At 39.7% G+C, this 20343-nt stretch overlaps 2 protein-coding genes and 1 long non-coding RNA gene across 7 annotated transcripts in view; 2 read left to right on the top strand and 1 right to left on the bottom strand.

The window, feature by feature from the left end:
- E2F5 (E2F transcription factor 5) overlaps positions 1 to 1290 on the top strand; it is a 37215-nt gene extending 35925 nt beyond the window's left edge. Inside the window, exon 8 of the mRNA XM_078153343.1 lies at positions 502 to 1290. Within this exon, the coding sequence (XP_078009469.1) occupies positions 502 to 611 (110 nt within the window). The 3' untranslated portion in view covers positions 612 to 1290. The remainder of the gene's footprint in view (positions 1 to 501) is intronic.
- Position 1291: 1 nt separating this feature from the next.
- RBIS (ribosomal biogenesis factor) lies at positions 1292 to 5806 on the bottom strand. Of its 5 annotated transcripts, none has more exons than XM_020995702.2 (5): positions 5716 to 5806; positions 4476 to 4588; positions 3571 to 3684; positions 1701 to 1817; positions 1292 to 1403 (listed from the first exon to the last, which is right to left on the bottom strand). In XM_020995702.2, the coding sequence occupies exons 3-5, from the start codon at positions 3679 to 3681 to the stop codon at positions 1335 to 1337; spliced, it is 297 nt and encodes a 98-aa protein (XP_020851361.1). In that variant the 5' UTR covers positions 3682 to 3684; positions 4476 to 4588; positions 5716 to 5806; the 3' UTR covers positions 1292 to 1334. The 5 variants fall into 5 exon arrangements, with proteins under 5 accessions (XP_020851361.1, XP_020851365.1, XP_020851362.1 ...); XM_020995706.2 differs by having other exon boundaries at positions 5708 to 5797; XM_020995703.2 differs by having other exon boundaries at positions 5677 to 5766.
- Positions 5807 to 5832: 26 nt separating this feature from the next.
- LOC144456960 (uncharacterized) lies at positions 5833 to 11439 on the top strand. The gene is made up of 3 exons (XR_013486201.1): positions 5833 to 6262; positions 6686 to 6829; positions 10173 to 11439. It is a non-coding gene; the product is annotated as an uncharacterized LOC144456960 (long non-coding RNA).
- Positions 11440 to 20343: the final 8904 nt, after the last annotated feature.

Below are 20343 nucleotides of genomic sequence, written 5' to 3'. Positions count from 1 at the left end.
CTATACACTTAAGCTTCTTTTTAATATCCTACCTAGGAGTGGGTGGTGCAAATCCCAAGACAGTAACTGATACCAGTATGAACTAGTGGATCACTCAAGATGTCTGGTTTAGTAAACATTAGAGTTAACTGGGGGAAGGTGGTAGGAAGCAGGAGGTGCTGCTTTAAAAATAATTCATGCCCATGAAATAAAAATAACTGAAATGCAAACCTCCCGTTTCATAGCAAAGACTTAAGTTTCCAACACCTTCACTTACTGATACTTAATCAATGCATCCTTCTCAACAGAAAGAGTAAACAGAACTGATTGACGAATTTTATGACATGCCATAGTATGAGGGGAAAATGTTTTATAAACTTTAACATAGTGTTTAAGCATGAACTAGACTTAGTGCCAAATATGCTTCCTCATTTCACTGTATCATTTATGATGTATTCATATTTTGCCCTCACTTATCCTGAAATTCTTGTTCCCCCTAAATCTGAATGTATTCTCTTACAGTGTTTCCCCTCTTACGGCTCTCTCCTACCCCTGCTGATGACTACAACTTTAACCTGGATGAAAATGAAGGAGTGTGTGATCTCTTTGATGTACAGATACTAAATTATTAGATTCCATGAGAACTATTTGTCCTGTTATCTACCTCTAACTACATAACATCCTAGACAAGTTCTTCATAACCTAAGTATTTAAAATAATGAATGTAACAACTTTTTTAGATTGCTCTGGGAGTATTTTTCCTCTTGTTTAATCATTTACTTCACAAAACTGTGCCCAAAAGAACAAAAGGGCTTTGTTCTCTTCCAGGCAAAAACTGACTTTGCAAGTTTTTTTGTTTGGCTGGTTTTTTTCCCAGAACAAAATTACAGTTACAAAATTGTTGTTGGGGAGGGAATGGGGAAGTGGTTATCATATCATTATTATTATTATCATCATCCTAAGACCTCTTATTTTTTCCTTGTGTAGGACCTAGGACTTTTATCACTTAAAATATAATTTTATACCAATACTGCCACCAGCTGTCCATTTTTTTATGTCCTTCTAGTCTAATTAGTTTTTCACTGCCATTTGCAAAATGAAGGATATAAACCAACACATGAAATTGTTTCAGTGAACAAATTTTGTGAAGTGCCTTCTGTTTTAGCACTTTAAGTTTTTCATGTTTTGTTGACTTCTAGACATTCCACTTTCTTAGATCTTAGGAAAGTTCTCTGTGTAGTTTGCATTTAAATGTGCCAATGCCTGTACATTAACAAAGAATTTTTTAAAAATAAAATTGTACAAACACCAGTTTTGTTGTCAATTTTTTAGAATCCAAATACTTCCAATACATATTACAACTGAGCCATTAATCTTGTAGCATCATCCACACTAATTGTTTCCCCTTCAGAGCACTGAGAAATCTAGGAGGAAGAAAAAGTTATTATTAATGTCAGACAAATTATTAACTTTTGTACATATTTCTCACTCATCTAATTTAGTTTTTTACTACTAGACATTACTTTAAAAGTACAAATGTTTACAACCAAATATCCTTTGATCCATCATACATTTAAAAATATAATAAATGCTTAAGTTCCAAAGTCTGTTTAAATTACACTTTGTAAATGAAAAATAGGATAGAATATAGAATGAAAAATGCTTGGAATTTAATCAGATGTGTCATGCATAATGGAAATTAACGTTATTATCAAACTTACCAGGTGCTTTGGCAATGGTTCAAGTGACAGCCTTTTTGAGAAGTGTGCAAGCTCTTTTTGGATATCTATGAATGCTGCATTTACAGTTCTAGCTTTTTCTTCATTCACAACGTTTATCTTTTAAAGAAAAGAAAGTAAGATTTAATCCCCAAACCCAAATCTGAAGTGTATTAGCACTTTACCTAAAAGTTTACACCAGCAAAAGTGGTTAAAACAAATAACAATTAAACATTAAACAATTAACATTAAAACAATGAACTCGTGTCTGCATTTTTTTTACTTTTAGTTTAGTTTTGGGGTTTTTTCCCCACTTATTTTTATTTCTTTTTTTAATGTCTGTATATTTTAAATGAAAGCAACCTGTGTATGTGAAGGAATTAATTAGTCATTCAATTGGTCAAACCAAATAGTCTTTTCCTCTTTAAAATGAACTCCATTTCTTCTTACCCTAAATACTGTTTTTAGTAATATTTTGGCACATTTCCTGCATTAAAGGATGTTACAAGAAAAAAAAACATGGCCAGTGTTGGGGTTTGATTTACTTAACATTAGAAGGAACAGGCTATCAATTGATGCAAAAATTTTATTGTAATTTTTACTAAGTTTTCATCTTATCTATTTTCTTTGCCTTAGGGATAAAAAAAATGCAGTTATTAGGTAATACAACTTGGTCCTTTAAAGTATTCTTTAAATTCTGGCCCTTTATTATAAGTTAGCTGTTACTAAGAAGTGATAGCACATCTTTTACATCATCAATAAAATTTCTCTCAAAGAAAAAACTGCATAAAGTAGTTGAGTTCATTTGAAGTACAAAGCAATGAGTTTCACACAATACTCATATAATAGGGCTACCTGGATTCAAAACTTCCCTACAGCTGCTGAGATTGGTTAACTTCACATGGCTTAGTTGCTAAAAAACATTTTGATAGTGAACTCCTTAAGGGCAGTGACTTTTAAAACTTTTTATTATATTCCCAGCTAAGCTTAACATAATGCCTAGCACACAGTTGACACAATAAATATTACTGACTGCCTTCCAAATGATAAAAGTTCATGGGGAAGGGAAAGGTTCATTAAAAGAATTTAGTAGTAAATAGGACCAATTAGGATTACTTAAGCTGAAAAAGAGAAGTCTAATCAGACAGAAAGGTGTTCATCTTCGAAAATTACATTAGAAACTAAAGCTACCTATTATATCCTACTTCAAAAGCCTACTGGTTTATACATTAAAAGAATTTGCTTAACAATACGAACACTTAAGTTTGTAGAATATCATCCTCTTCATCCCATCTAAAAAGAGACTTCAAGAAGGTCAAAAACAGAAAGGTCTCACATAACTAAATACTGAAGGTAGTACATAATGTCAGTATTCTAGCAAATAAATGTAAAAGTGAATTTCCATCTACTGGGGAAGGACTAAGCAAACTATGGCATTAATTAATGTTAGAAAAGAGTTTATGTGAACCAGCACAGAGTGAAGAAAATAATCAAGAAAATGAGTACAATAACCTGCAGCCTAGAGGCCCCCACCCCTTCACTGGAACAATAAGACAAAACAGTGCTATAAATTATAAGGAATGATCTTGGCCTGGAGGAGAGATTTTTTTTTTTTAACAAACCTTTCTCCTTTTATTGGAGAGAGGAGAGTATGGACATGGAGTGCTATGTGCTGTTAAGACACAATGTGCCTGCCAATTTTATTTATCTAGTTTGGTTTTTTGGTTTTGGAGGATTTTTTGTGCTGAAGACTGAGAAATTCCTCATGGTTTAAGAAATGTGACTTGGTTTTTTAAAAAAAACTCACACCTGTCCTGTGCTTAATGAAAAGAGGATTGTAAAAAAAAATCATATTTACTTCTTTAACACTCACCTTCTTAAGATTTGTGGTGACTGGTTTTGCTTTATTCTTGGCTTTCAAATTCTTGCTGGCAATATGAAAGACATTCTTGATCTTCTGCCCTTTCCCTTTGTTCTTCCCCATTGCCTAAGAAAACACAAAGGAGAATTCTAAGCTATACAGTTTAAAAGCTGGATATTCTAAGCTACTCAGTTTGTTTGGAGTGCCAAGTCCAAACTTCTAGAAGTAATCTTCTGATCATTTCTTAAAATTGTTTTTAGAACATATATTTAAAAGGTAACTCTTGGTATAACATTCCAAAAAAGCAATTCACTACCTAATACTAGGAAGGAAATGTTTGGATTCTTGCCTTATCTGCTTTAGTTGATGCTATGGACCACTCATCTTTTCCCCAAATATGTCTAACTCAGTAAGGAGGTTGGGGGACTACACTAGGGTAGAATATTGTGTCACCCAACATTCATGAAACAAGGTCATTTCATAATTGTTTTGTTTGAAGTGAGGGAGACTGAATTCTTGGAAAGGGCTATTGAGTATTTCTAGAAATGTGATGTAAAAACAAAAGGCAATATAACAGAATTTCTCTGTTAGTCTTATACTTCCTCTTCATTTGTATGTACTAATGAGACTTCCCATTGACTTTTCATTCACTGCAAGATGATCTCCAGTTTACACTTTTATGTATCTTATGTGTATATAATCACTTCCATGTTTGCATGTTTGTCTCCTTCAGAATGTGAGCTCTTTCAGGGCAGTAACTGTCTTTTGCCTTTCTTTGTATCTTCAGCATTTGGCACAGTGCTTGACACATATAGTAAGCCCTTAATAAAATGTTTTGCTGGCAGTTTTTAATGAGAAACTTATTGTTGGACAATTCCCAATTTTACCCCAGGAAAAAACTGAAGTTTGAAAAGTACCTATCTGGTGGTTGTTTGCTGATCATCCAAAAACAGGACAGTCTTAATGCTCCACTTTCTAGGTATGCTGGAATTCAATGGTTACCTCAGTGGGTTGAACAAAGTGGCAATTCCTGAAAAAAAATAAAGGCATTGAGTTAATATTTAAATATGACAAACTCCATTTCCTTTCTTTCCCATATGGAGTCATCTCCTTACAAACATCCAGGCAAAAATAACTATCTTTATGTTCATCCAAAGTAGTACAAAAGCCACCCAAAACATGTGGCAGAAGCTTCAAGTATATGCTTTTATATAGATTACAAATCTGGGAAGAAAACTTGACAGGACCTAGAATTCACCAAGCTTCTGGGTTTATGTACTGGAAAGAAAATTCAATTAGAAATATAAAAATCATAAGAGGTTCTGTCCTATTCTGGTTGCTTAATGTTGGGATAAATTACAACCTTGGCAGCCCTCAGCTCTTCATCTGTAAGAGAGGACTGGGCTAATGGATCAGAAAGGGTTCCTTGCCACACTGGAATTCTATGAAATCCAAAAACCTAGAACCCACATGTTTACCCTACATGGTTCAATTTATACTAAGAAGTGCCTCCCTTGAAACAAGGCTCAAAGGAACTCCATCCTTACTTTGAACTCAGTGGGCCTATATTTAACACGGGGAACAAACATCAACAAAGCAAGGCCCCCAAATTCACTGTGACCACAGGACAAGCAGGGAAACCACCAGTTTATTTGGTAAAGTTGCCTAGGCAACTACTGTACTGATGACGACATGAAGGTTAGAGGTCGCCCCACCAGCAAAAATGGCGTAAGCCTGCTGGGCGCCCTCAGCGAAGGGTTAAGATCCCTCTGGGCTGCCACTTTCGGGGGGCAGGGATGGAAGACTCGGTCACCCTCGGAGCTTTGGCCCCCAAGAATGCTACGGGTAAAGCGACATAGAAATGCCTGCGTCAACAATTTTGGGAAATCTGCAGGCCTGGCCCTTTCTAGGAGCAGGAAGGCTGGAACTTCAGGTTCTTCCTGGGTAAAATGATGCCTCTGTTGGGGCCATCGAGCTCCCCCCACGACCCCAGCAGCGGCGTGGGCGCGGCCGCCGCTCCTGAGGCCTGGCTCACGGCAGGGGCTTCCCGAAGCACAAGTCCACGCGGCTGTCCAAGCTCGCCCCGCCCCCAGCCGATGCCATCAGCCCCTCACTGACCCGCAAGTCGTATCCCGGGGCCCAGACCCACCAACGCACCAGCGCACGTGCAGCTCCGCCAGTCGGGACGTACGCGGCGCACGCGGACCTCCCCGGCTGAACGCACCGCAGAGGCCCCGCCCTCGCGGGAGCTCCCACTACAGCCAGCTCCGCCCCCAGGACGACTGCCGCCCCAGCCCCGCCCTCAGGGGAGAGTCCGCCACGCTTGGCCCCGCCCCTCCTCTAGGACATCCGGTTAGGTCTATGGAGCGCGTCACAGAGACCTCCCCATGCTTCCCGGCAGGGGGTGCCCTTTACTAGAAAGCATCACACCCAGAGTTTCTGAGACCGCAGGAACGAAAGCATCTGCCAGATCTGCCTACATCTGAACTGCTTCAGAGCTCTGCCCAGGAGCGTGACTGACATTCTCCGAGAGATCTGCAGGTGGCGCTGCTGTCCGCGCTTAGTGCCTGGATCCTTGCAGCGCTAAGGATGGAGAGGGAAGGATGGGAGAACCCTCCAGGTGTTTTCAAGCATGGGGCCATCCCCAGTCATCCTGATCTGTGTCTCCCCGCTGGACCCTGACGGCTCCGGAGGAGAAAGTGAGGCAAGTGACTGCACAGCCCTCCCTCATCCAAAACCAATTCACTTGTATGTCATGGCATCACCTTCCTCATGGCATGGTCCTCTTCAAGAAGGAAGGGCAAACAACAGCAGCTACCATCATTCTCCAATTGTTTTGTTGTTGTTGTTTTCCGTCTTATGAAAGTACCTTTGCACAGAAATACAGGAGACCTAGCGTTGTCACTAATTAGCTAAACAATTGTTGTTAAGTGACTTTATTTTTCTGGAACTTAATTTCCTCTTTCTAAAGAAGAGAGGGTTAGACTAGCTAATCTCTTAAGTTATGGTTGTACTCTAAATTTTGTTTTCTGTACATTTGGTTTCACTAATTAGATCATAAGTTCTTTGAAGATGAAGTCATGGAGGATTATATCATAAAAGTTATGTCTTCTTTTCTGAGGTACAGCTCAGCCCAGTGCCAGCCCAGTACGTGAGGCATCTAAACCTTCCCAGACTACTCCACCCCGTATTGTGCTCACCTGTTGCATATGCACTGAGACGACTAAGCATTGACAAAGCTGGGTGCTCCCTGCATGGCTACTCGGCAGAGGTATGCTGGTAAACTTTAACAATAGGCTCCCGGGGAACAAATTTTGCACAACACACTTTTAAGTTTAACCCACATTATGACTACTTTATCCACTACTTTTTAAAGTCTAGACAGTCAATAAAACAATGAAGCCCCCATTTGTGGCATTTGGATTTCCAAGGTGTAAATGTTCACGTTGAAAATTTTAACATTTAACAGCTTTATGAGCTGATAAGAGCTGGCTCTGGAATTTCTCTGCTACTGTTTTCTCTCCAAGTTCTAGCAGTACCCTCGAGGGGTTGAGTGTTGTCTTTTCTAGTACTATATCTCATGAGCCCCAACTAGTGCTTTCTACCCTGTCAATGGATATAATTTAGTCAACCAGATTCAACTGGCTTTAAAAGGGGGTAAGTGGTATTGTTTTTGTATTCTCCACACCTACTTTGTGCCAAATAGCACAATACCTGGTACATGGTAGGCATTCAATAAATGATTATTGACAAACTGAATTTGATTACTTTGGATTAGTTGAGATGCTGTTCCTACCTAGTTAAGGTACCTGGGCATAGCATTTGATTAATTAACTTACTCTCACCTTTATGTTTAGTCGCTGCATCTCCAAATAAATTGTCAGTTCCTTAAGGTGTTCAGTAAATATTTTGTAATCACAGGTTTACAAGAACTAGTAGAGACCTTAGCAGTCAATGCCATCATTTTCCAAATAAGTAAGCCAAGGTCCAGAAAGGTTAAGTGATTTGTCCAAGAGTCAAGATTACTCTGACTCCAAATACTTAGGCTCTTTCCACTGAACCACACTGCCTCATTCCATCAACAAGCATTTATTAAATGCCAACTATGTGCCAGGTCTTGGACGGACTTCAAGAGATAGTGTAGGACAGAAGGGCCTGTCATGCTCTGATCCATGGGGTCATGAAGAGTCAGACACGAGCAAGCAACAGCAAGAGAAGTACCAGGGATTGTGCTAAGTTCTGGGGATGTAAAACCAAAGCAAAACCTTCAAGGAACTTACATTCTATTCATACGAACAGAATTTAAATATAAAATAATTTCAGATCAAGAGGGACTTACAGTAGGAGACACCTTGAAGGAAACCAGGGACCACGAAATGGAGGAGAGCAGGGAAAGCATTCCAGGCATGAGAAGATGACCTATTCAGAGGTATGTGACGCAAGCAGGGATGTGCTGGAGCCAGCTCAAACATGCTCATGAGAGCCGATTGTTAAATTTTCAGTGAGTATTTATACCTCAGAAATCAGCAAAAGTACACAAATCAGGGCTTGATTGATTATTTTGTTGATTGCACAGACAAGTATTGGAGAAAATGCTAATAATGTAGATTAAACTTAAAAATGTGGCTCTTTCCCTTGTCAACAAGCAATCACACCATGAGACTTATGTGAAATCCAGGTTTATTACAAGAGAAATGAACATGCATGTGGAACCCAAAGAGTTCACAGTTCTTGCAGAAGTTTGCGTATTTATGACAATACAACAAAAGGAGGAGGAGAATGCAGGGAGGAGTGTGGCATGGGAGAGGAAAGGTGCACCAATCCCGAAGGGGAGGATCAACAAGGGGATGGCACAAGTCACATTCTTTTCCTTTGGGAACTGCTAGACTATGAAGATAGGAAGATCCGTGTTATCTGCAAAGGACCCCAGCTGCACAAGCATTTTCCCAGCCTGGCACAGTCTGGCCAGAACCTGTCTTGCCTCCCAAGGACCCACAGGGTATCCAGTTTATGATGCAAACAACAAATTATGTCAGCTGGGTGGGGGGTGGGGGTTGTCCTTGACACATTCAGGGCCTCCTGCATGCTCTGGGTCCAGTGTTCCTGAAAAATATGACAACTCCAAAAGACAAGTTCAGGGGACCCCTTAACAGCCCTTAACTCCCTCCTACCCCACCTCCACAACTAAGCAGGTTGTTAAAAATTTACCGGATCCCCCATAGACAGGAGATAAACTGTCATGTAGGGAGAATAGCAAATTGGTCAGTTTGGCTGGAACATAGAATCTGTGATAAAGGAAATGTTCAATAATTTTGGAAAAGTAGGTTGGAGCCAAATTGCGAAGGACTTTAAAAGCCAAACAGGGATTTGTAGTTTAATCCCAGAAGTAGGAGAGAGCTACTGAAAGTTCTTGGTCAGGTATCTACTTTGAGAATACGAATTTGATAGCTATATGGAGGATGGGATAGTAAGAGAGAGACCAGATTCAGGGAAACCAGTTAGGAAGCTCTTTCAATGGTCCTGGCAAGAAGTGCTGAGGACTTGAATTGGAGTGGTGGATGAGGAAAGGGAACAGCTAGATAAAAGAAAATTGAAAGCCACATTCAGATAATTTAGATTTTTCAGGTCAGAATATTTTTTTTATTTGAGTACAAGATTATCTTGTTATCTTTTACTACCATAACCGTAATATTTTAGCCTGAATTGTCAAAGTTATCTCTCCATTTTACTCAAGTTCAGGCAGTTTAAACTTTACCTAATGGGTAAAGAGCTCTAAAAGCCTCTAGGTGACATTGCTTCCTAGTAAAGAGCCCTCCCTCATAATCTTAGGGGAAATCTCGGTAATGGAGGTTCTAACGCCAGGCCTGCCCCTCTAGCCAGTGAGAGACAATTGTTAAATTTTCAGTGTGATTGTTTATACCTCTGAAATCAGCAAGCTACAAATCAGGGCTTGATTTATTGTTGTGTTGATTGTGTAGACTTCAGAAAATGAAGAACAGGGCCAGCGAGGTGGCGCAGTGAATACAGCTCTGGCCTTGGAGTCAGGAGGACCTAAGTTCAAATCCAGCCTCAGACACTGAACACTTACTAGCTATGTGATGCCGGGCAAGTCACTTAACCCCAATTGCCTCACCAGAAAGCAAAAAAAAAAAAAGTGAACAAAATTTATAATACGAATTAAACTTTAAAGTTTGTCAAGCCTACATCGTCTTTTAGAGGCAGCTAGTAGTGGGATAGAGGGCTAGATTTAGAGTTAGGAAGATCTGAGTTCGAATTTGACCTCAGACACTTACCAACTGTGTCACCCTGGGTAAAATCATTTAACCTCTACCTTCCTCAGTTTCCTCAACTGTAAAATGGAGATAGCACCTACCTTACAGGGTTGTTTTAAGGATCAAATGAGATAACATTTTTAAAAGTCCTTATCACAATGCCTGGCACACAGTAGATGCTGTATAAAAATGCTTCTTTCCTCCCCCAACCATATTTTTTTGAAAGCTGGTTGTTAAACATTTACCAGCATACCACCGTTCTAACTCTTCCTTTAGGCTCATGGAACATTAGAGTTAAAGGGACCTTGGAGGTTATCTAACTTGAATCCTTTCGCTTTACAGATGCAGAAAACTGAAGCCCCAAATTGTGAAATCATTTTCCCAATGTCACATGGTAGAGTAAAGATTCAGAGAAAGTAGTACAAAGGAAAACTCACAAATGGATGACGGTATCCTCCAAAATGCCAAATGAATGACCTCTGGGAGCACCACCTTCAAGGGAAACAATCTGGTTTTAAAGTAGAAACCCTCTTACCTGTTGGGGACTCAAAGGCTTCCCTCAAGTGCTATAGCTGTCTTGTCTACTGATCTCAGCTTCTGCTCTCTCTCTGCTTACATCTCAACTGCCTCACTCTTCTCATCCTGCTTTGAGTTCACTTTTCTTCAGAATCGTTATCTTTTATCATCAAGCCTTTGGATCTGGAGTTCACCTCTCCTCTTAGGTGACCCCTGGTCAGCAACTATTTGATGCTTCACACCCCATTGAAACCTTGTTTGTTTCTCAAGAGCAGCCTGTTACTGGGATGTACTCGTTTTGCTGACGTCTGTCAAGATTAGTACAGGACCTCCTTTCTTTCATTGCAGAGATGGGGGGATAAGGGTGTGAATCACTGAATATAGTGTATACTATTAGACAAGGTCAAAGTGGTGGTTGGTTCTTCTGAATTGTTTTCCTTTTCTCTTTAAGTCTGGGTTAATAGGAAAGGCTCACTGGATAGGGGACAAGGAAGGGTTGTATTTGGAAATGAATATGATATAAAAACAAAAGGAACTAATGCAAATCATTATCATCATTATCATTATCATCATGTCATCATTATTGTCACCATTGTTGTTATTATTGTTATTGTTATAGACTGGTTCTCCCTAGCTTGCCCAGGCTAGAAATACACTGGCCATTCATGGGCATGATCCCACTATTAATCAGCAAGGAAGCTTTGAATGCTGGTCCTTTCCCCCTCACCTTGGGTAGCTTACTGGCTCCTCCATCCCAGGGCCTCACTGTGTGGGTATCACCAGACTTAGTGTGGACACATAACTGGCTTTAAGCCTCATTGCAACTCACAACTTCCATGCTCAAGCCATCTTCCTAGTAACAGGAATTATAGACATATACACCACTATCACAACCACCAATAATGAATTTTTTTAAAAGTTAAGCATAGGACATAACAATGCATATTGCCTTTTTGGATTATGGCAGCACTTGGGATCACTGTCTCTGAAAATGTGCATCTGGGAGGAACTTCCCATGACTACCACCTCTGGGTGCTTCAAATGTCTCATCTCTCACATTTGTACAAGATATATTAAAAACAGAGGATACAAAGAGCATAAAGTTTTCTATTAAATGGAAATGTTAAAATTCAAGAAAGCAGAGGCAAGGAAGTGTGTGTGCAAGGGAGGAGAGTCGACTTATAGTTATAGGAGATGAGGTTCAAATAACATGCACTAGACTCCCAATTCAGTGTTCTATCCATTATTTCATTTGTCCTCTCCAAAAATCCTATGCTAACATATATGCTGGTCATCTCTCCTAGAGCCAAGGCTGCTATATCTCTCCCTTGGAATTCCATGGTACCCTGATGGGTTTGTGGGTGTCTCTTCCCTACTGTCATCACCTTGAGTCCCCACTGACTATACACTCCCTCCATTGTTAGGAGGCTAGTAATTAGCATCTGTTCCATTTCATTTAATATGGATTAGCTTTTACAAAAGGATATTTATTTCTATGACATAGCCAGAATTAATGCACAAACATTTCCCCAGCACCTCAATCTGCCTCTGGGAGGGAATAGGCTCAATTCAGCTTACTTCCTACATAGTTCCTGTCCAGAGGTGGAATCACTGCCCGATGAATCATTATCTCATCTAGAATTCCGAAGGTGACTCCTGAAGGCCACTCTTTGTTCCCTCCAGCATTAATGTTATGCTGGCTACGAGCCTGGACTGGATTCCGGAGTGATGAAATCCTGAGGGAGGCTCTTCCACTTCCTTCATCTCATGGGGGGCATTGATGCAATGCTGGAAACTCTGGAACTATAGGATGCCAAAAAGCCCTCTTGACCTTTTGAATTCACAAGGTCATCATAGGTTGCATTCCTTTTTCTGGTCTCAGTTCCTCATGAACATTGAACCAGAGACAATAGCTTTACCCAAATGGCCTTTTTGAATGCTTCTACAGCCAATCAAAGATCTTGCTCTCCAACACACAGTTAGCCAACCAGAACCAATTACAAAATATCTATATATGCTTTACAATCCATTTCTTCAATTCATTTTCCCTACACATTATCACAATTGCCCTGGAAGAAGCTGTCTAGCATCTTCCAAATGAGGAGATGTCATCTTCTTTCTAGTTTTCCCCACATAGAGACACCATCTGATGTCTCCTGCACATACTCTAGACTTCTAGCACATAACAGTATCTATAGGAAAGATGGGCATTCTAATTTAAAATTCTTAATTATAAGCCTCTAAAATCTAATCCAATATAATTCCCACAATAAAATCTATTATTATGGAGTTTTATATCAGGTATAACAATACCTAGTTACCTTCTCTTTCTTGTACTGGTTCAAACACATACAAGGATAATAAAATATTGCTTATTACATTCTACTTTCTTTTATAGTACGCGTGGGTTCCCAATAAGAAATATAATTATCCAAATGAAATTCATCTTCTATAGGACTGGACCTACTTTAAGGCTGCAGGAACTAATTATGTTTTTGTCTTTGTTATATTAAAATAGACTGTGAAAACTGAACCAGAGCATATCTGGTCTGGTCTGATTCAGAATAAGCATTCACAGCAAAGGAGAAACTGGAGTAGAACAAACAGGGTTTTTCTCAACAGATCTATCCAGGTCACATTCCAGGGAATCTCTAATGGGGATGATCTTGTAAATGCGAATTAGAAATCTGCTCTTGATGCTGATAGAAAAGTTATCTATTCTAGGTATATTATCATGACCTCAAGGGGTCAATATCATCATCTTCTTCTTGTGGTGTGGCCATCTTCATAGCAGGCAATGAGTTGAACAGTTCCACTTTTTGCAAAGGAGGGACATGCTGAGACTGAGGAGCCAGAGAGCAGTAAAAGGAAGAGCATTTCTTCTGCATACATAGCTATGTCTCCAGCTTGGCAATGGTGCGTGGAAAGTCTTAAATCACACTGCAAAGGCTCTGATTCTCTCCCTCAAGGTTGAGAATTCTGGTGACCAACTCCCAGAGCTGGAAGCCCTTCATTAGGGCCTGTGGAGGTACTGCTGCTTATTTCAGGCTAGAAATATCTGCATATTCTCTCTGGTTGTGGCAATATCACAGAGAATCACAATGGCACAGTTCTGGTGGGAGGAGCCGCCAGAGAACCATTCATCTGATTAGAGAATTCTCTTTTTGCATTATCAGTTAATGTGTCAAATAAGATCTCATGCACCAGGAAATTAGTTGTTATCTTCACTCCCTGAAAAGGTAGAATAGCAATTGCTGTTGTTACAATAAGGAGGCCAAAAGATCCCAGAGACCCACCTTAGCCAGTAGAGATTTGAATTCTTTGTCATGCAAATCAAAGGTGTCAAACATGCCTCAGATTGTGGCAGCAACACTAACTGGGAAAATCTAACAAAATAAATCAAAGTACAATAAAAGACAGATAACATTAATATATAGTTTTCTAAGTCACCATGCACTCACTGGGATACTTCTATATGGGTTAGTGACCCTACTGTCTCTTTGAATTTGATATTACTGATGTAGTAAAGGTATTCACTAAGGCAAACTTCCACTTAGGGAACTGGGAACAGTTCTAAGTGCATCATTGAATTAGAATAACAAGCTCATTAACAAGACATTACAGAGGAAAATGGCAGAAAACATGAACAGTATCATCTCATAGAGTAGGAAAAATGGAGGAGAAAATAAATCTTCAAAAAACTTAGCATGAAACTTAAGTTGGATCATCCCAAGAATATTTAGAAACAAAACTGGAACAACAAAACAGATGCAGCAGATTTACAAACATTTCAAAATGATCTATTCTTGTCATCAGTGGCAAGTAGACCGGCTACCTCTGGACCTTCCTGATCCAGAACTATTTACATTCCCTCAGCTCAATATACCTGGTGATCTCCATCACTTTGCAAGCTCCAGGTTTCTTTGTGCCCTCTCCAAGACAGAGGCATGCTGGAAAACTAGTGGAGGATCACAACCGTGCCAAAACTATGTCACATATCTTCCAGGGCTCAAAAATCCCAGCTCTACCAAATGTGGGAGATCAACATAGTTATCCAGCCTCTCTCAATATTGCTAGCTAGACACAGATGAGGGGTGCCCACCTCAGTGATTAAGGCTAGGTAAGAAATGGGGCAAAGAATGTCCTCTTTTACCTAGTCCAAAAAAAAAAGATCAATGTGGGAGGGGAAGAAGACCCTCAGGGTTTCTGGCCAAAACAGAAACAATTGCTACTTACACTCACTCTGAGCCATCAGAACCCAAACAATAACCTAGTAAGGCTTGGGCTGGGATCTATTGTTGGCCAGTCCAGGAGAGCCAAAGTGATTTGGGTTTTAGGCATGGTCCTTAAAAAAGAAATCTAGCCCATAAACCCCAAGATATCTTTTGAGATAAAAATTATAAAAATGTTAGGTATCTTCCAAAATACATCATCTTTCAGATTCTCCCAAAGATTATCATTTTCTGGACAAGAGATTTGTTTTTTCAGGTGACTGAAAGATTTTTAATCTTTTTTTTTTTTTTTGGTGATAAGGAACCTGTAACAGAACTGTATGGTAAAGCCTATGGACCCTTTCTCAAAATAATGTTTCTATATGCATAAAATAAAATACATAAGATTGCTAAGGAAACCAATTATTGAATACAGTTATCAATGTATATTTTTAGAATATGTTTATAGACCCCAGGTTAAGAATCCCTGTCTTAAAACAACATACTCTAGGAGGTTACAAAAACAAGACAGACTGAATTACAACTATGCTTCCTTGGAAGGCTAGGGCTCAAAACTGTGTATTCCAAAGTGTTTGACAGCAAGAACATAGTGTTCAGAGGGAGTTTTTAGGGCTTTAAGTACAAATCCAAATAAAAACTGTAATGACAAGCTCAAAGCCTGATAGAAAATCAGTGGACTGAGGATTAGGAAGCCAGATTGGAGATGTCATAAAGAAACAAGACAAAATACTGAAGGCCACATGTAAAGTCAGCTAGAACAGAATTCTTATGCATGGAATTTACAAAGAGGTTGCCAATAAGTTGTGTGCACAAGGCTTCGTTATTTTGTTTTAAGAGCTTTTCATAGCCATTTATATATGAACCTACTTCTTGTGACATGACATTACAAAAGGGTCAGTCAGCCCCATTCAGATCTAGTCAGGCCTTGATAGTCTCTGGCACCCATAACTGCTACTGCTTTAATACTCAATTGTTCCCAGTTCCCTAAGTGGAAATTTGCCTTAGTGTGTACCCTGAAACCTCTGAAGAGTCATACTTGAAGAGGCAACTTGGAAGCGTAAATCACCCAGAGATCTGTGTCTGAGTCTACAAATCCTACGCACACCCCTTCCATACTCACAGTGACTTATGTTCCCTTTGTTTGCAGGCAATTAATACCTTAAACTTTTCTTCCCTAATTCACAACACAAATCACTCCAACCCTGACACTAAGACCATCCGTACAGCGTTCTCCATACATTTCATGCTCTATTTTCAACATATTTTATAATAAACAGCGGGAGTCAGACTCCAACCATATTTACCCCACTGGTTACCAGGACCCAGAAAAGATCCTACTGCTTTCTTATATCCTGGGAGGTAATTCAGAACCTTGTGCCAGCTGCAAGACCTCCCCCTTAGTACACAACTACTACTTCTTCAAAGTCTTTTCTCTACCACCTGAAATGCTAGGTAAGGAAGTTACTCTGGTTCTAGATCTCAAGGAACCAAAACTTAGTTGCAAACTCTTTAGCAAACTACTAAATTTATTGATAATGTATGAAGTTTCCTTCTTTTTCTCCCTCCTTCTTCTTTCTCCTCTTCCTCTGTCCACATAGTTCTGGAATCATACCCTTACCTGAGAATGCTCTGCCCAAAGGAATATAAATTTTGATAGCTGAAATCTCAAAATATATCTTGGGGTTTATGGGCTAGATTTCTTTTTTAAGGCCCATGCCTAAAACCCAAATCACTTTGGCTCTTCTGGATTGGCCAACAATAGATCCCAGCCCAAGCCTTACTAGGTCATTGTTTGGGTTCTGATGGCTCAGATGAGTGTAAATAGCAATTGTTTCTGTTTTGGCCAGAAACTCTGAGGGTCTGCTTCCCCTCCCACATTGATTTTTTTTTTTACTAGATAAAAGAGAATATTCTTTGCCCCATTTCTTACCTAGCCTTAATCACTGAATGGGCATTGTCTCAGACAAACTGATACCCGGGACAGAACTTAGCTTAAAAAGACCAAGTTCTCCCACTGTGTCCGGGGCCATCTCCAGTAGTCCTGATCTATATTTTGCCACCCAGATGGCTCCAGAGGAGAGAGTGAGGCTGGTGACTTTGCACATCTCTGTCTCATTTAAATCCAATTCACTTTCAAGTCATAACATCATCTTCCTGATGTCATTTGTCCTTTTAGAGAGCCAACAACATCATGGAATTCAAGAAGATAATAGAAGCCTATCACTGAATAGTAACTAAGATACCTCGTCATTTTCTCTAAGAAAACTAAAAAGTATTAAAATTATAGCCCCAAAATTTTAAATTGTTTTAAAGCTCTATTTTACCACACCTGTCATGATCAAGGGATGACTAATAGAAAATGATAGGCAGACCCCATTCCTTTTGTTAGAGATCAACATGAAGCTTGAAAGGGCGAAAACTTCTTCACACGTGGAAAACACACCGAGTCCAGGGTACTGCCCTGTCAAAATGCCCAGAAATTTTAAAATCAACTAATTAAAACCACAAAAGAGTGGTTGGATTAGAACTATTTGAAGACTAAAAAGGGTCAAAGGCAAATATCACAATGGGATTAAGAAATGCTCAAACAGTACAAAAAGGTCACTAGAATTATTTTTATTGTTTGGTTAATAACCAGCCAATTCTGATTTAGACTAAGAGGAATGAAACTGGTATTGTAAAATATTTTTATGAGGTTGATTATGTAAAACTGAGAAAGATACACTGCTCTGTATAAAGGTTTTGCATTTTGGATCACCTTTAGTTAACAAAATAATAATTCCATTGAATTCAACACACATGTAATAAGTACTTATCATATGCTGGTTATATGATACAACTGGCAACATCCCTGCCCTTAAGGAGCTTACATTCTAATGGAGAGAATTCTTTATCTAAATAGATAAGCATAAAGCCAGGTATAATGTGATAGAGACAAAGGAAAAATCTAAACCAAATGCTCTAGGAAAATTTGAGGAGGGAGTGGTCCGCTTACTAGTCCTATGACCTCTGCCTCAGGTTCCTTAATTTGTAATAACAGGGCCTACCTGGAAGGATTGTTGGGAGAATCTAATGAGATAATATTTGCAAAAAGCACTTAACCAATGACCGGCACATAGTAGGTGCTCTATAAATACTTACTCCCTTTTGTGAACTGATCTAACTATTCTGGAGAGCAATTTGGAACTATGCCCAAAGGGCTATAAAACTGCCTGAGGACAGAGCTCTGGACTTCAAGTCAACAAGACTTGGATTCAGTTCTTGCCTCAGATTCTTACTAGATGTGTGACCCTGGTCAAGTCACTTAACATCTCACTCTCAGTTTGTTTTTGTTGTTGTTCAGACATTTTGGTCATGCCTGACTCTTTGTGACCCCATTTGAGGTTTTCTTGACAGGATACTGGAGTGGTTTGCCATTTCCTTCCCAGGCTCATTATATAGATGAGGAAACTAAGGCAAACAGAATTAAGTGACTTGCCCAGGATCACAAGCTAGTAAATGTCTGAGGCCAGATTTGAGGTCAGGGAAATGAATCTTCATGACTACAGACGTGGCACTCTATCCACTGTGCCACTTAGCTGCCCTCAGTTTCAGTTTACTTATCTATAAAATGTGGATAATAATAGCACCTATCTCATAGGGTTGTTAGGATCAGCTGAGATAATATGTGTAAAGTGTTTTGCAAACTTTAAAGCCCTATATAAATTATAGCTTTTGTTATTTTGATAACAATCATAATAAATCTGAACTTGGGCCTTGGGGCTCTGTCAGCCTCTCCTACTTTGTGCTTCTTCCCTGACTATATGTGAGCAGTGATCCAAGATAGTCATTTCTAGTGTTGGAAGCAAGCTCCTGAGGTCAAAAGGTTGAGAGCTTCTGGGTCTCCAGCTGACGCCAGCTGCACTGTAAGAAGTACCCTCTACACCCACTACAATGTGATATGAAGGGAAAATGACCACTGGCCAAAGGACAAGGCCAACTGTCAGCCAGGCTTGTCAGAAGACACCTACTTACCTTCAGGAAATTATTCAGAGAGTGGCAAGAAAAAGTAAAAGGGAAATGTTTATTTAGCAGCTTTACAAAATGTTTCTTGTTCTAATATTTTAAGTATCAACCTCCCATAACAGTATAATAGTAGTTTCAAGTTACTACTTTATGTTTTAAGGTTTGGGGGCTTTTTTTTTTTTGGTCAGTGAGCACTTTTTCTTTTGTGTGAAAGAAATAAATAGCTGTCCTAAACCTGGTTTCACTATACATTGGGTACCTTTGTATTTCCCACTTTGTATATGTGGGAGGGGAGGGGAGAACCATAGACCTAAGTCCCAAACTATTTTTAGTTAACTTTCCTGGTGCTTCAAGCTGGAGGCATAAAGAGCCAGAAAGTGGGACAAAAGAGCTTAACTTCTCTGTTTAGAGTCAGGATTCCCTAAGAATGGGTTAAAATGCAGGCCATATGTGAGTAGGTCTAGAGTTGAGAGGGGTCCTCAGTGGAGAGAGAAGTAGGAGATCAAGAGGTTGAGATCTTTTGGGTCTCCAGCTGATGCCAGCTGCATTGTAAGAGGTATACACTATGCCCTCTATACCCCAGCCCCTATGGGCCCAGCAGAAAGGTCATCTTGTTACCTATATATTCAATATCAGTATCCTTTCTTAATCCTGTAGCAAAAGTTACCCATCAGACATTTCAAATTATTTGCACCATGGATGACTCAAACACAGCGTGTCCAAAAGAGAACCTCATTGTTTTTTCCCCTAGACCCACACTGTCAGTGAATGTCTCAATTCCTGTTGAGCATGCCCCTATTCTTTTAGTCTCCCAGATCTGCAGCTTCATTGTACTCCCCAGCTCCTCGGTTTTCCTCTCCCCACATGTCTAGTCATCAAATATTGTCATTTTACCTTCACAACGTCTCTCACATCCAATTATTTCTCTTTTCTCCCACAGTCACCACCCCAGTTCAGGCCCTCACCACCTCTTGCATAGATTATTGCAACAGCCTCCTAATTACTCTCCCTGCCTCGAGAACCTTCCCTTATCAGGTCCATCGTAATCCTGCTGCCACAGAAGTTTTTCTTCAGCACAGAGCTGACTGTTCACTCTTCTACTCAATCAACTGCAGTGGCTCCACACCCTTTTGGATAACACATCAATTTCTCACTTTAGGTTTTAAAGTCCTGTACCATCTGGCCCCAGCCTATCTTTCTAGACTCACTGGATGTTCCTCCCCCTCCCACCCTGGGCAATCGGGTTGAACTGGCCTTCTCTCTGTTCCTCACCCAAGATACTCCACCTTCAGGTTCTGTGCCCTTGCAGCAGCTAGAGCATGCTCTCTCTTCCAGTCCCATGCATTTCCTTCTCTCTTCCATTTTGCAGAATCCCTCTTTTCTTTCAAGATGCTGCTGGAGCACCATCTTCTACGCTAAGCTTTTCATGATCGCCCTAACTACTAGTGTGTTCCCTACCGATCTTGTATTATTTTCTTTATTTTCTGTTTATTTTTTCCATATTTATGTACATATATGTCCCTCTCAATAAAATGTAAGTAGCCGAAGAGTAGGGATTTTTTCCATTTTTCATCTTGTATCTTCTATGCCCAGCACAGTGCTAGGACATAGTAGATATTTAACAAGTGCTTACTGGATAATTGATAATTGCCTGATTAATTTAATTAATGTAAACTACAAATTTGAATAAATTAAGCTTTAAAGTCTTTTTTATTTGTTTCAGAATGATTTGCTGTGACTTCCACACAATCTAAAACAGA

Source organism: Phascolarctos cinereus, unplaced genomic scaffold (genome assembly GCF_003287225.1).
Source record: "Phascolarctos cinereus isolate Bilbo 61053 unplaced genomic scaffold, phaCin_HiC Scaffold_4;HRSCAF=312, whole genome shotgun sequence".
NCBI lineage: Eukaryota > Metazoa > Chordata > Mammalia > Diprotodontia > Phascolarctidae > Phascolarctos > Phascolarctos cinereus.
Note: the sequence above shows the minus strand (reverse complement) of the source record. Positions and strands in the feature narration are given on the sequence as shown.